This window comes from Schistocerca serialis, chromosome 1, assembly GCF_023864345.2.
Source record: "Schistocerca serialis cubense isolate TAMUIC-IGC-003099 chromosome 1, iqSchSeri2.2, whole genome shotgun sequence".
NCBI lineage: Eukaryota > Metazoa > Arthropoda > Insecta > Orthoptera > Acrididae > Schistocerca > Schistocerca serialis.
The window spans coordinates 1,101,074,639-1,101,088,992 of NC_064638.1; the positions used below are offsets into that span (position 1 = coordinate 1,101,074,639).

At 41.0% G+C, this 14,354-nt stretch overlaps 1 protein-coding gene across 4 annotated transcripts in view; it reads left to right on the forward strand.

Moving 5' to 3' along the window:
* LOC126416409 (solute carrier organic anion transporter family member 74D-like) overlaps nucleotides 1-14,354 on the forward strand; it is a 130,561-nt gene that overhangs the window by 19,816 nt on the left and 96,391 nt on the right. For all 4 annotated transcript variants that reach the window (XM_050084125.1, XM_050084134.1, XM_050084141.1 and 1 more), the window contains exon 4: nucleotides 8,963-9,193. In XM_050084125.1, the coding sequence (XP_049940082.1) occupies nucleotides 8,963-9,193 (231 nt within the window). The remainder of the gene's footprint in view (nucleotides 1-8,962; nucleotides 9,194-14,354) is intronic.

The following is a 14,354-nucleotide window of genomic DNA, read 5'->3' on the forward strand; positions in this document are numbered from 1 at the left end:
TCCTCCGACCGATAGAGCAACCATATCGGCAGCGTATTGGCAAGGCATTCATCTTAAGGGTCGACAATTTGCTACCCCATCGTGCACATCTTGTGATTGACTTCGTATTGTTCTGCGTACACGGAATTACCTCTTCATAACAATGTTCTAAATTCATGACTCTTTTTGCATGAAGTTTTGATTTAAGAAAGGATTTACAACGTAACCTTACCATACCTTGAAAGCATTTTCAACAGTACTTAGTTCTTACTTTAAGCAACGGAGAGAATTATGGGAATAAGGTTTATCTGAGTGAAATGTATGCAGTTACTTCTAGTATCTTGCCCGCCAGGTTAGCCGAGCGCGTTAAATCACTACTTTCGAGTAACAGGGAGGTGAACCTATACCGGTTCGAATCCATCTCGCTGATTAACGACAATACTGATTAGGCGGCCAACCCGCATGTGTTATTTGGGCCCTTTTTCCACATCCAACTAGGTGAATAGCGGGCTGGAAACCACGTCTCGTCTCAGATATATGTTCTGGAGAGATCTAGAAAATGTTCTCACACTTGAAAATATACAGAGATGACGAAAGTCATGGGATAGCGATACGCAAAGAAACAAATGACGGTAGTATTGCGTACGCAAGGTATAAAGGGACAGTGCATTGGCGGAGCTGTCATTTGTTCTCAGGTGATTCGTGTGGAAATGTTTCCGACGCCATCACCGCCCGACGGGAATTAACAGATTCTGAACACCGAATGATAGTTGGTTCTAGACGCATGGGACCTTCAATTTCGGAAATCGTTAGGGAATTCAACATTCCGAGATCCACATTGTCAAGAGCGCGCCGAGAACACCAAATTTCAGTCATTACCTGTCACTATGGGCAACCCAATGGCCGACGGCCTTCACTTAACGATCGAGAACAGGGGCGTTTGCATAGAGTTACCAGTGCTAACAGAGAAGCAACACTGCTTGGAAAATCGCAGAAATTAATGTGGGACGGACGAAAGTATCAGTTACGACAGTGCGGCGAAATTTGGCATTGATAGGTGAAACCTGGTAGCGAAGGGAAAGCAGGATTCGGTAACAATTGTGGACGGGGCCGTAATCAATTACTATTGGTTGCCTTTTATAGTTACACTCATTTATTTTTAAAACAGAAATTCCGGACTCAACAATAAATAAAAAATGATGTTGTTGTTGTTGTCTTCAATCCTGAGATTGGTTTGATGCAGCTCTCCATGCTACTCTATCCTGCGCAAGCTCCTTCATCCCCTAGTACCTACTGCAACCTACATCCTTTTGTATCTGCTTAGTGTATTCATCTCTTGGTCTCCCTCTACGATTTTTACCCTCCACGCTGCCCTCCAATAATAAACTGGTGATCCCTTGATGCCTCAGAACATGTCCTACCAACCGATCCCTTCTTCTGGTCAAGTTGTGCCACAAACTTCTCTTCTCCCCAATCCTATTCAATACTTCCCCATTAGTTATGTGATCTACCCATCTAATCTTCTGCATTCTTCTGTAGCACCACATTTCGAAAGCTTCTATTCTCTTCTTGTCCAAACTATTTATCGTCCATGTTTCACTTCCATACATGGCTACACTCCATACAAATACTTTCAGAAATGACTTCCTGACACTTAAATCTATACTCGATGTTAACAAATTTCTCTTCTTCAGAAACGCTTTCCTTGCCATAGCCAGTCTACATTTTATATCCTCTCTACTTCGACCACCATCAGTTATTTTGCTCCCCAAATAGCAAAACTCCTTTACTACTTTAAGTGTCTCATTTCCTAATCTAATTCCCTCAGCATCACCCTACTTAATTAGACTACATTCCATTATCCTTGTTTTGCTTTTGTTGATGTTCATCTTATATCCTCCTTTCAAGACACTGTCCATTCCATTCAACTGCTCTTCCAAGTCCTTTGCTGTCTCTGACAGAATTACAATGTCATCGGCGAACCTCAAGGTTTTTATTTCTTCTCCATGAATTTTAATACCTACTCCGAATTTTTCTTTTGTTTCCTTTATTGCTTTCTCAATATACAGATTGAACAACATTGGGGAGAGGTTACAACCCTGTCTTACTCCCTTCCCAACCATTGCTTCCCTTTCATGTCCCTCGACTCTTATAACTGCCATCTGGTTTCTGTACAAATTGTAAATAGCCTTTCGCTCCCTGTATTTTACCCCTGCCACCTTTAGAATTTGAAAGAGAGTATTCCAGTCAACATTGTCAAAAGCTTTCTCTGTCTACAAATGCTAGAAACGTAGGTTTGCCTTTCCTTAATCTTTCTTCTAAGATAAGTCATAAGGTCAGAATTGCCTCACGTGTTCCAGTGTTTCTACGGAATCCAAACTGATCTTCCCCGAGGTTGGCTTCTACTAGTTTTTCCATTCGTCTGTAAAGAATTCGAGTTAGTATTTTGCAGCTGTGACTTATTAAACTGATAGTTCGGTAATTTTCACATCTGTCAACACCTGCTTTCTTTGGGATTGGAATTATTATATTCTTCTTGAAGTCTGAGGGTATTTCGCCTGTTTCATACATCTTGCTCACCAAATGGTAGAGTTTTGTCAGGACTGGCTCTCCCAAGGCCGTCAGTAGTTCTAATGGAATGTTGTCTACTCCGGGGGCCTTGTTTCGACTCAGGTCTTTCAGTGCTCTGTCAAACTCTTCACGCAGTATCATATCTCCCATTTCATCTTCATCTACATCCTCTTCCATTTCCATAATATTGTCCTCAAATACATCGCCCTTGTATAGACCCTCTATATACTCCTTCCACCTTTCTGCTTTCCCTTCTTTGCTTGGAACTGGGTTTCCATCTGAGCTCTTGATATTCATACAAGTCGTTCTCTTATCTCCAAAGGTCTCTTTTATTTTCCTGGAGGCAGTATCTATCTTACCCCTAGTGAAATAGGCCTCTACATCCTTACATTTGTCCTCTAGCCATCCCTGCTTAGCCATTTTGCACTTCCTGTCGATCTCATTTTTGAGACGTTTGTATTCCTTTTTGCCTGCTTCATTTACTGCATTTTTATATTTTCTCCTTTCATAAATTAAATTCAATATTTCCTCTGTTACCCAAGGATTTCTACTAGCCCTCGTCTTTTTACCTACTTGATCCTCTGCTGCCTTCGCTACTTCATTCCTCAAAGCTAACCATTCTTCTTCTACTGTATTTCTTTCCCCCATTCCTGTCAATTGTTCCCTTATGCTCTCCCTAAAACTCTGTACAACCTCTGGTTCTTTCAGTTTATCCAGGTCCCATCTCCTTAAATTCCCACCTTTTTGCAGTTTCTTCAGTTTTAATCTACAGGTCATAACCAATAGATTGTGGTCAGAGTCCACATCTGCCCCTGGAAATGTCTTACAATTTAAAACCTGGTTTCTAAATCTCTGTCTTACCATTATATAATCTATCTGATACATTTTAGTATCTCCAGGGTTCTTCCATGTATACAACCTTCTTTCATGATTCTTAAACCAAGTGTTAGATATGATTATGTTGTGCTCTGTGCAAAATTCCACCAGGCGGCTTCCTCTTTCATTTCTTAGCCCCAATCCATATTCACCTACTATGTTTCCTTCTCTCCCTTTTCCTACAATCGAATTCCAGTCACCCATGACTATTAAATTTTCGTCTCCCTTCACAATCTGAATAATTTCTTTTATTTCATCATACATTTCTTCGATTTCTTCGTCATCTGCAGAGCTAGTTGGCGTATAAACTTGTACTACTGTAGTAGGTGTGGACTTCGTATCTATCTTGGCCACAATAATGCGTTCACTATGCTGTTTGTAGCAGCTTACCAGCATTCCTATTTTCCTACTCATTATTAAACCTACTCCTGCATTACCCCTATTTGATTTTGTGTTTATAACCCTGTAGTCACCTGTCCAGAAGTCTTGCTCCTCCTGCCACCGAACATCACTAATTCCCACTATATCTAACTTCAACCTATCCATTTCCCTTTCTAAATTTTTTAACCTACCTGCCCGATTAAGGGATCTGACATTCCACGCTCCGATCCGTAGAACGCCAGTTTTCTTTCTCCTGATAACGACATCCTCTTGAGTAGTCCCCGCCCGGAGATCCGAATGGGGGACTATTTTACCTCCGGAATATTTTACCCAAGAGGACGCCATCATCATTTAATCATACAGTAAAGCTGCATGCCCTCGGGAAAAATTACGGCTGTAGTTTCCCCTTGCTTTCAGCCGTTCGCAGTACCAGCACAGCAAGGCCATTTTGGTTATTGTTACAAGGCCAGATCAGTCAACCATCCAGACTGTTGCCCTTGCAACTACTGAAAAGGCTGCTGCCCCTCTTCAGGAACCACACGTTTGTCTGGCCTCTCAACAGATACCCCTCCGTTGTGGTTGCACCTACGGTACGGCTATCTGTATCGCTGAGGCACGCAAGCCTCCCCACCAACGGCAAGGTCCATGGTTCATGGGAACAAAAAAAAATACCACACGTTATTAATGGAAGAATAAACAACTTTGTAAGTAATAGTGTTTCCAGTGCGTTACAATTTGGCAAATCACCATAAAATACAGATACAGATAATATTTATAAAAACAAGCCACCGTAATCACGGCTGAAGGCCTTACACGCCAAGAATGGCAATAAGTTAAGGATGTTTAAGATATTGCTGCAATTACAACTTACAGGTATTGAAATATAAAAAAGTAAGTGGCCAAAAACACTGCAGAAGGTACCAGACGCCAGGAATGGCAGTAAGTAATGTTTTTAAACTTACTCCTAAAATACAAATATCGAGTTATTTTTTAAAGCAAATAACCACAATCACGGCTGAAGGTCTTACACGCCAGGAACGGCAATTATATAAAAAAATTTAGAAACCTGCTGTAAAACAGCAAATACAAGCAAAGGATAATTAAAAGAAACAAGTAACTGACCACTAAACAGGCGAAATAAGATGATGGTAAACTTGTAACACAACCCTTACACTGCTAGATTTATTCCAGAAGGTGACCGGAACTATTAACAAGACATACATAACCTTTAATGTAGGCATTACAAAGTATGGTAATAAATAATACAATAATAAAACACAAGGACCAGTAACAGAAGGTGCTCTAAGAATCGACCACTGTGAAGGTCCGGTAATAAACACTTTCGCGAGTGATGAGTTAGGCAGCCAAGAGTTGCATCCACTTCACACGATGGTAACTCAGACTTGTAGCCGTCTAAAGAATGGCTAATGATAATCTTGCTGAAGCTACACCACGTCCAATAAACCAAATGCAAGAATGGAACAACACACTAAAGACGGAAGCGGCGGACTGCACTAAGCCCCCAGAATACTGAGCTTAGAGCGTGCGGAACGAGAAAGGAATCACTACCACCAGAGTAGAAGAATCACAAACGGCCTACAATCAAGAAAGCTGCCAAAACTACACACCTTACTGGACAGCAGCGGCAAGGTGAGGAAACGTACACTGCCGTAACATACACTAACCCCCAGGGAAGGTAACTGGGGCGTTAGGGGCCACCAGGCAGGAAAAACACCGTTGGTTGAACTTAACAAATTGTAACAAGCTGAACGCAGTAAATAGTAATAAGAATTTGAGGAAAGATAATCAAATCCTCTTTCCTAAAGCCCTCCACTCGCTGCTCTTCGCCTCGACGATACTACTAACAGCAACACGAACCCAAGTCACTGGAGAACCGCGAGATGTCACAATGGTGGAGGTTTCTCTACTTGAAATGAAATGCATTCATCTTAAAGCTTGCTGGATCCGGTTTACGACGAGGTCGTGCACGCTCGTGACCACAGCGCTTCCATCCGGCAGTCCATGTGCGGACCTGGCTCCTCCTGAGTCCCCAACCCAACTGCCACACTCACACGACATGGAAAAACAACGACGTCGCCCCAAAGATAGGGCAACAGTTACTACTTATGGATAACCGCCGCTGCTGCCACTACCGGACAGGCAACGCTTGCGAAACGAGTGGCGCCAGTCAAGACGAGAAGAAGACGAACAAAATCCTGCACTGGCAACTGTTCTGCGGTTGTGGACGGCTACAGAGGCAACTTGCCTCATTTTTTCTCCAGTGGACTTACAAAGACTTGTTGAGTGCATGCCATGTCGAGTTGGTGAACTACGCCGCCCATACCCAATGTCCGTCTTAGGGGGAGTGGTGGTCTTAGGATGGCTTCCGGCCACCACGTGCTACTAACGTTGCCTCAACCAACACAACAATGCCGACCCTATGGAAGAAACGGGACGAGGCAAAACTAGAAGAATAAGTTACTTCTAGCACTTTCAAGATCTGATTCTGACAACGTACATACGCTCCACCTTTTAGGTGAAGCACTTGCTTCGAATGTTTGTAGCTCCACATCATAACCTAATACCTCTCTGCACTAGACCTGAAATACAAATAACCAACGGAATCTCATCGTTTATCACATCACCAGCAGCCAGTCCCGAAGTTTTCACTTTGCCACTTTTCTTTTAATTAATAAAAGATGGAAAGATGAACCAAGAGGTTTTCGTTGACTGCAGCATTGAAAAAATTCATTGCAACTGTGCCTCGTATTGACTAACATTCCTGCTGAGGACAGAAGAAGAATGAGTGTTTAAGTTAAGTACAGAGTGCAGAACCCATACAAGGTAGAGCAAATAGTAGAATCTTCAAACGTTAATTCATCGGTAACACGGAAATGTAAATAAATCATCTAAGCTATGTTTAATTATTACGAATTGATCCAGAATCATGAGTACAGGAAAGAGTGCTCCACGTGGGACGCAAGGCAACCAAATAAGAATGGATTGACCTAATAATAATTATAGAATCATTAGAAAATCCTCGAATCGTTTAAATAGACTTGAGTATATTGAGCATGCATACTATTCGGATGGTTTATTGAAACCTGATGGTGTAACATATGCTTGGAAAACAGGCTGCTAACTGAACAACGAACGTTACGTCTGAACAGATCTAAAACGCATTAAAAGCTGAGGCTCCTTCAAAGAAATATTACACGAAGCTGTCAGAATGCTATCAGCAATCTCACCATATTCTTGTAACTGTTTAAGTGAGATTAAGTAACAGAAGCAACTTCAAAGTTACTACATCAGTTGTCCACAGCAACTTTGAAGTTACTGCATCAGTTATTCATAGAAAAAACGTGCAACCAACAACTGGAGCCGTTCGCGGAACGTCACCCGGGAACACTAAAAGGAACAAACTACCATGCTTTATGTCGTTCAAACGAGATACAAGACTCAGACCACGCGGCCGCGCTGGCTTACTATTCGCTCACAACTGTACTCGCCAAAGTACCTCTCGGCCGACATTCCGTTTTCCAGCTAGTCAAAGATTGTAACATCTTCGGCAATCGATCATTTGGTACAAAATATCTTTGCAATTTGCTTGTGAATCACAATACGTGCCAGAAAGGGTAATTTTGAAATTTGGCATTCTGACAAGCAGCTTTCAAATGTTACACCTAAATCCTCACATGATGTGGTTATTTAAAGATGTTCACCATTTATTTCATAATCTGATATTATCTGATTCTTTACGTTGTTATGGATGGTATTAACTCTTCTTTGTTAGTTTACTTGTAGCCTCTTCTTCAGCGAGAATATATTCGCAACGTTTTGCGAATAGTTCGTACCATCAAACCAGATTGAGTCTTTGCCATTTATTATTGTTTTACTTGGAACGTGCTTATCCCTACGACAGGTTGCAACATCTTTCAGCTTTAACCGCATATGTTCAACGTTTGTGAGATGTCCACTAATTGTTCTCAGTCTGTCCTTCAAGAAATTTGATAGTTGCGTTCTAGTAGTTCGACCAAATTCAAATACCATCCTAGCTTTCTTGGACATTTTTTGTTTTGGTGACCGTTGTTCCTGCAAAAACAGTATGCTCGCTAATCCATCACTCATTGCTGATACTCTCGAAAAGATCGGCCCTGTCTGTAACTAAGAGGCCTGAAACATTACTTTCTGTGAATGTTATCGGCGTAGTAGTGCTTGGCAGTTTTATTAGACGATGTTTTCACTGTTGCTTTGCAGTAGTATTTATTCTTACCACTGGTAACGAAGTACAGTTTTCCCAGTCGATAATGGGCAGCATGAAGTCACTACCTACTATTACTGTGTTCACGGGGTATATCCTTGCGGTTGAGTTTATACTACGTCCGACGAGTCAGAATCTGGTAGAAGATAGAAACCACAGATTATTAATCCAATTCCATCGACTCTTTTTACTCTTATCCGTTTTAGTTCACAGTCGGATCCATTCCGGATCTCGCTAGACCTAACACTTCTGCTTGTAGCTATAACCTCCCCCTACCGACTTTACTTTTGCTATAATATGCTGACAGATCCATTCTGTACATTTCAAACATCATCCAAGTTAGTATAAAAAAATATTTTTCCTCGACAGTATTTTCGTTTTTGGTGGTGTGTGGTCTACAAATCTAAGCAACCTTACGACACTTATTGCACAATTCTTGCGTTACACGTTTTTAGGTTATTTTGCTTGACGCACATAAAGTGGCGTAGATCAGTTCACACGACTCTTTTTTCATCCATTCACCCTTTGCGTCAGTACCTGTCATCTTCTCTTCTCTCTGTTCTTCGCTTATAGCCTCCCTCTCTCTATTACTTCTTCTTTGGTTCTACCATCCTTTCTCGCTGCTTTAGCCTCTCGTCTTTCGTTGCTTGTGAGCATGTTGGCGCCGCGCGCGCTCGTATGTGTGTGCGTGTGTGTATGTGTGTGTGTGTGTGTGTGTGTGTGTGTGTGTGTGTGTGTGTGTGTGAGAGAGAGAGAGAGAGAGAGAGAGAGAGAGAGAGAGAGAGAGTATGTGTGTGTCTTTGAGTTTCTAATCGCCCCTGTTTCTGCATTCCTGTTTCTCATAATCTGGTTTCTGGCAGAGTGTGTAGGTACCAGTTGCGCTGTCGGTTGCAGGTGTCATCCTGGCGGCTTTCGAGGTGTCCATTTTGGTGTGCACTGTAGTGCTGAACTACCTGGGCAGCCGCGGGCACAAGCCGCGCTGGGTAGCCGCGGGTGCGGCGGTGCTCGGCATCGCCTGCTTCTCGAGACTTGTCCTCTACCTGGCCCTGGGGCCAGGCCAACGAGCACTCGCCCTCACCAGGGAGCACGGCGAGCTGGAGGACCACCTGTCTGCCAACAGCACTGGTGAACTCATCCACGTCTCTCTCACATCACGAAAGTCCATATAGTGCTGTACTAAATTTGACGTTACGCTTTGATATCATGATATTCACTACACTGTATATGTACTCGCGAAATCTTTAGTTTCAGCTGACTTAAGAATATTTCGAATTCTTCAACCTCCTTTCATGGACTCAGCACACACTTTGGCATAACGGCGCTATTACCTCACAGCAGCGGTGAAACATTTCATTCCAGCCGATGACATTGCGGTCTTTACATTGGCCGTTATGGTCACAGGTGCCAAGCATTCGGTAACTGTGAGTTTTTATAGACTCTTCCGCTAAGATAATGTCACATGGTTGGATGTGTCCCAAGTGACCGGAAGTGGGTGTGATGACTTCAAAATACCTCCCAGACTCCCTGATTTCTCGTATCTTCACTCATTTTCACATCTCCGAGACAACTTGAGTCATCGTGTTTACTACAGTAGTGATCTACCACATACTGTTCAATAACTACATGGAAATGACAAACAGCATCCTTGAAGATCAGTATGCACTCGACGGCGACAATTCCAGCTGATACAGGCACTTTTCACGTTGAAAAGCATGTTGTTGACACTGTCACTGTAGAATGTTTAACTTTGTTGACGGACACACTACCTCACTTCTGCTTGCAACGCTTCATTACTATCAAAGTAAAGTTCGCGAAGGCATTCTGTAAGTTTTGGAAACAGATGAAATTCGGATGAGGCCAAATCGGGCTGGATGTGGGATGATCGAAGGACAACTTCAGGTGAGCGCTAATTTGGCTCGACATAGTACGGTCGACTGTGGCGACTTTGTCACGTGGGATTACTTTGCCAGTTTTTGAAAACGATTGTATTTAGTGTTCTGCCAAGCTCCTAAACTAAAGAGCAGAGATGTCACTTTTTCGTCCGCACGCAGAAGATATTTAGCAATGACTATTTTCAGACTTCTTCACATTGTCTCAAGTTTATAGTCCTTTATTCAGTTTTTGATAACAATTATTTCAGATACTCTGCCAAGTTCCTGACCTATCCATTAGAGACGTCACTGCATCACACGCAGAAAACAATGAGTAATAGCTATTTTCAGCTTTGTTAGCACTGTTCGCCTGTTTCTATTTTCGTCGTGGTGGAGATCATTTTCGACAATTTACAAAACCGTCTTGTCATACTGTTTCATTCATATCTGAATAAAAACTTCTTTTTTGCTTATCAGGTCACTTTTAGGTATAAATATTATGTTGCATTTAGGCTTAATAATATCACTTGGGAGTTAAGAAAGAATTTTTGCAGCCAAGTTCGCGTGCTGAAATATTTTTATTTCCTCAATGACAGAGTCTACCTGTCATCTTCGGATCTTCTGGAAATAATATTACTGTGCATGACCCACACAGCCATAACGAGAGCACACTCCATGTATAAAATAAAGTTCGCACTTTCATTGGCATTGTTGCTCTAGGAAGCTTGGTGCAAATGAGACAATTTTACCAACGCTGAATTTCGTAATTTTCTCAACTTTTGTCGTAGTTGTTCTCAGATCTTACGCTTTTCGTTTTGTGTTACGTATTGTTAAAAGCTGAGAGTCATAGCACCAAACTGGTAGGCCGCAGGTATCTAAATTATGACGATGTCACTCTGCAGCTGGCTGTTTTTCCAGGGCTGGAAGGAAATCAGGAATGTGGAAGTAACTGAAAGGTATAATATTCCTCTTAGTACCACTGAAAATAAAGTACCTCTATTCGAAGACGCAGGACGATCGACTGCACTGCACTGAAGAACCTGAAATAAATCCACTGGTTCTGTGCAGACTATGAATTCGAGGTTTCGCACCTTCGAACAACTGACAGAGGGAATAGCTTTCACTTCTTAGACATGTCTGGTAATGATTTTCGTAATGTACGTGGCGTTATGTATACAACTGACCCTCCTTGCGACGAATTTTTGGGAAAATTTGCCTGTTCTGATGAAATTTCTACACTTTTCATTGAAGACCGAAATGCTGAATTTGAAGTTGCGAATTTAAATGTATTGAATATTTGTCTGTACATGTCTTTCCAATTGAGAGTTCTGTTAGATTAAATAATTTCAAGTGAAGAAAGCCGCAACAACTGCAAGAAAATGATTTATTAACCAGGACAGGTTTCACGACACTATAGTCATGGCTTCAGGTAACAGACTGTTGAACTTTCAATACATAATGTCCTTCAAATCTCAGTGAGAATAAAGAGATGATAGGGGACTTGTACTGTTTACCCTTAAAGTAGGGTGGCCATTTCATTTTCATTGAAAAAGGGGACATTTAAAATAAATTAGAGAAATACCTGGGACAATGAATAAAAAAACGGGACGTAAATATTGTATTGACTAAATTTAATACACATACAAGTTTACCTTTACAACGTGCACTCACATGACTCCAAACCACTTTTTACAATTATTCTGCCACACTATCACCGTACTTTTCACTTTTATGTACTTTATCAAGAAGTGTATTTTCGTTTGAAATTGCATCATAAAAGTCAGTATACGATACACCATTAAAGTGTGTTTTGACAATGAGCAAGGCCCTCACTGTTTCAACTTTCATTCTGTTTTTTTCATCTGACCACAAAGAGTTCACTAACGAAAACACACGTTCCACAGCAGAATCTGACCCAGGAAGTGCCAGACAAAACTCCACCAAATAAATTATGTTTTTCATGTTAATGTTTTTACTTTTGAAATAAGCAAATATTTTACACCACATTGCACTAACACTTTCTTTGTCTCCTTCTTCGCTTTTTATGAAGATCTGTGCACATGAAAATTCATCGAACAGTTCGTCTTCATCAATAGGAAAATTTGGTACAATACTTTTAACAAAAACACAACAGTCTTGAATATCCTTCCACTGTAGCTGCTCCTTTTCAGTATTTACCCAGTCAAATGCTTTAAAAGGTGTGAGAAATGGTAAACACCATACTTTAATATACTCAATGCAAGAGTCATAGCAGATGTCAGCATAAATATTAAATTGTTCTACAGTAATTTCACTGTCCTCTTCCAGCTTTCTTAGAGTCTCATGTACAAAGGATGTGAGAAATCTTTCAGATTTTCTACGTTGTAATTTGCCCAATAATTTCTTTATTTCTTGATAAACTTCCACTATTGTGATTTCTTGTTTCTCAATACATTTAATTGTTGTGGAAAAAGGTTTTAGCTGGCTAACAAGAAAATGTAGAAGAACAGTATACACAGGGTTATCAAAGAATTATTTAAGGATAACAGGACACTTATCAAGGGAAATGAAATATGATTTCAAAGCAGGAAATATCTCTGCAATTCTTTCCAATGCTGATAGCAGAGATAGCCACCTTGTCTTGCTGTGCCCAAGTACAATTTTGTATTTAGTTTCAGTAAACTTACAGAATGACTTCATAGATTCAACCCTTACTGTATATATGTGGAAATTCTGGTAGATTTTGTTTACAATTAATTGGCAGTCGATGAGTAGGCGATATGAGCCAGTTTGTAAAGAATTCTACACCACATGTGCTGGACAGCCAACACCTACTGCATTATTCACTGTGTTCTGTTGAAGTTTATAGAACAAATTGTGTTTTCCTTTCCTCTGCTAATCACCAAAATTGGTGTTAGTGTTGTCTGCAGAAACTGTAATCACCTTTCCCTCAAGATCATATTCCTTTAAAACCTCCAGCACATAATTCTGAAGTAAATCTGAAGTTTCTCCAGCTAAATTAACAAATTCGAGCACTTTCACCGTGATGCCATTTTCAGGGTGAAAATACCTGATAAGGAGAGGAACCAACTTCAAATCCAAATGATTCGACGTATCAATCATTACAGAAATGAATCGATGACTTTTCAGTTCATTTAAAACCTGCTGAGCTGCATACGGTGCAATAACATTTGAAATAATAATGTCGTGTGACTAGGACCTCCCGCCGGGTAGACCGTTCGCCGGGTTCAGGTCTTTCGATTTGACGCCACTTCGGCGACTTGTTCGTCGATGGGAATGAGATGATGATGATTAGGACAACACAACACCCAGTCACTGAGAGGAGAAAATCTCCGATCCAGCCGGGAATCGAACCCGGGCCCTTAGGGTTGACATTCCGTCGCGCTGACCACCCAGCTACCGGGGACGGACCCATTTGAAATGATTGCATTACATTTTGTGTGTCCACATGTGAATTTAGGATTGAAAAGTTTTTTAACAACTGCTGTAGTACAGTCCATTGACTTAAAGCTATGGTTACGCATTGCACTGTGGTATGGAAAAGTAGCTTTTTGTGCTGCCAACTGCCTATCCATTTCTGTTACTGAAGTTTACATAGTAGTCACCCACGCATTTATTTGCTCTTTTCGTTTGATCACTCATGCGATGTTTCTTCGTCTTAATGTGATTCACAATGTCAGACCTTCCACCATGACCAATATCAAATTTTGATCTGCACAACGTACATTCTTCAGTTTCTCCACTACCAGTGATAAAAGGAAACTAGCTTTTTATATTGCTGTTAAAATTACACTTTCTTTTTAGCATAATGAAACAGTGATTGCACAGTGCAAAACATTAACAGTGTGGTGACGAAAGCCAGAGAGCAAGTATCAGTGGTGTAGAGTATCTCTGGACCGAAAGGACGGATTCAGTGGATCGATTTAGAAGAGAAAAATGTTTGTTGTTATTCGTAACCTGTAGTGCGTTTAAAATTACTTGCGATTTTTGACAGTTGGGTACATGTTTGGGGTATGCTGAAAGTCATCACACGCTTCCTAGCGTAAATAATTGCGCAGTTAATAGCAAGTCAAACAACCAGTAGCGTAAAATACTCTAGCCAAGCGGAATCATAACAAAACGAGACATTTGAGCGTCCCCAACAAAACTTTCGGTACAGCGGGACATTTTGGTAAAAAACGGGACTGTCCGGGGAAAAACGGGACGAATGGACACCCTACCTGAAAGAGATATTAGCAACAGTATGTAAATGTCATGAAACTACTCGTGATTAATAAATAATTTAGACGTAGCTGCTGCGGTTTTCATAATTTGAAATGTGTCTTCAAAGCTACGGTGGCCCCTCATACCAATTACTTTGTACATTAAATAATCTGTTCTTTCACATCTTTTCGAATTTTTCACGTGTTTTAACA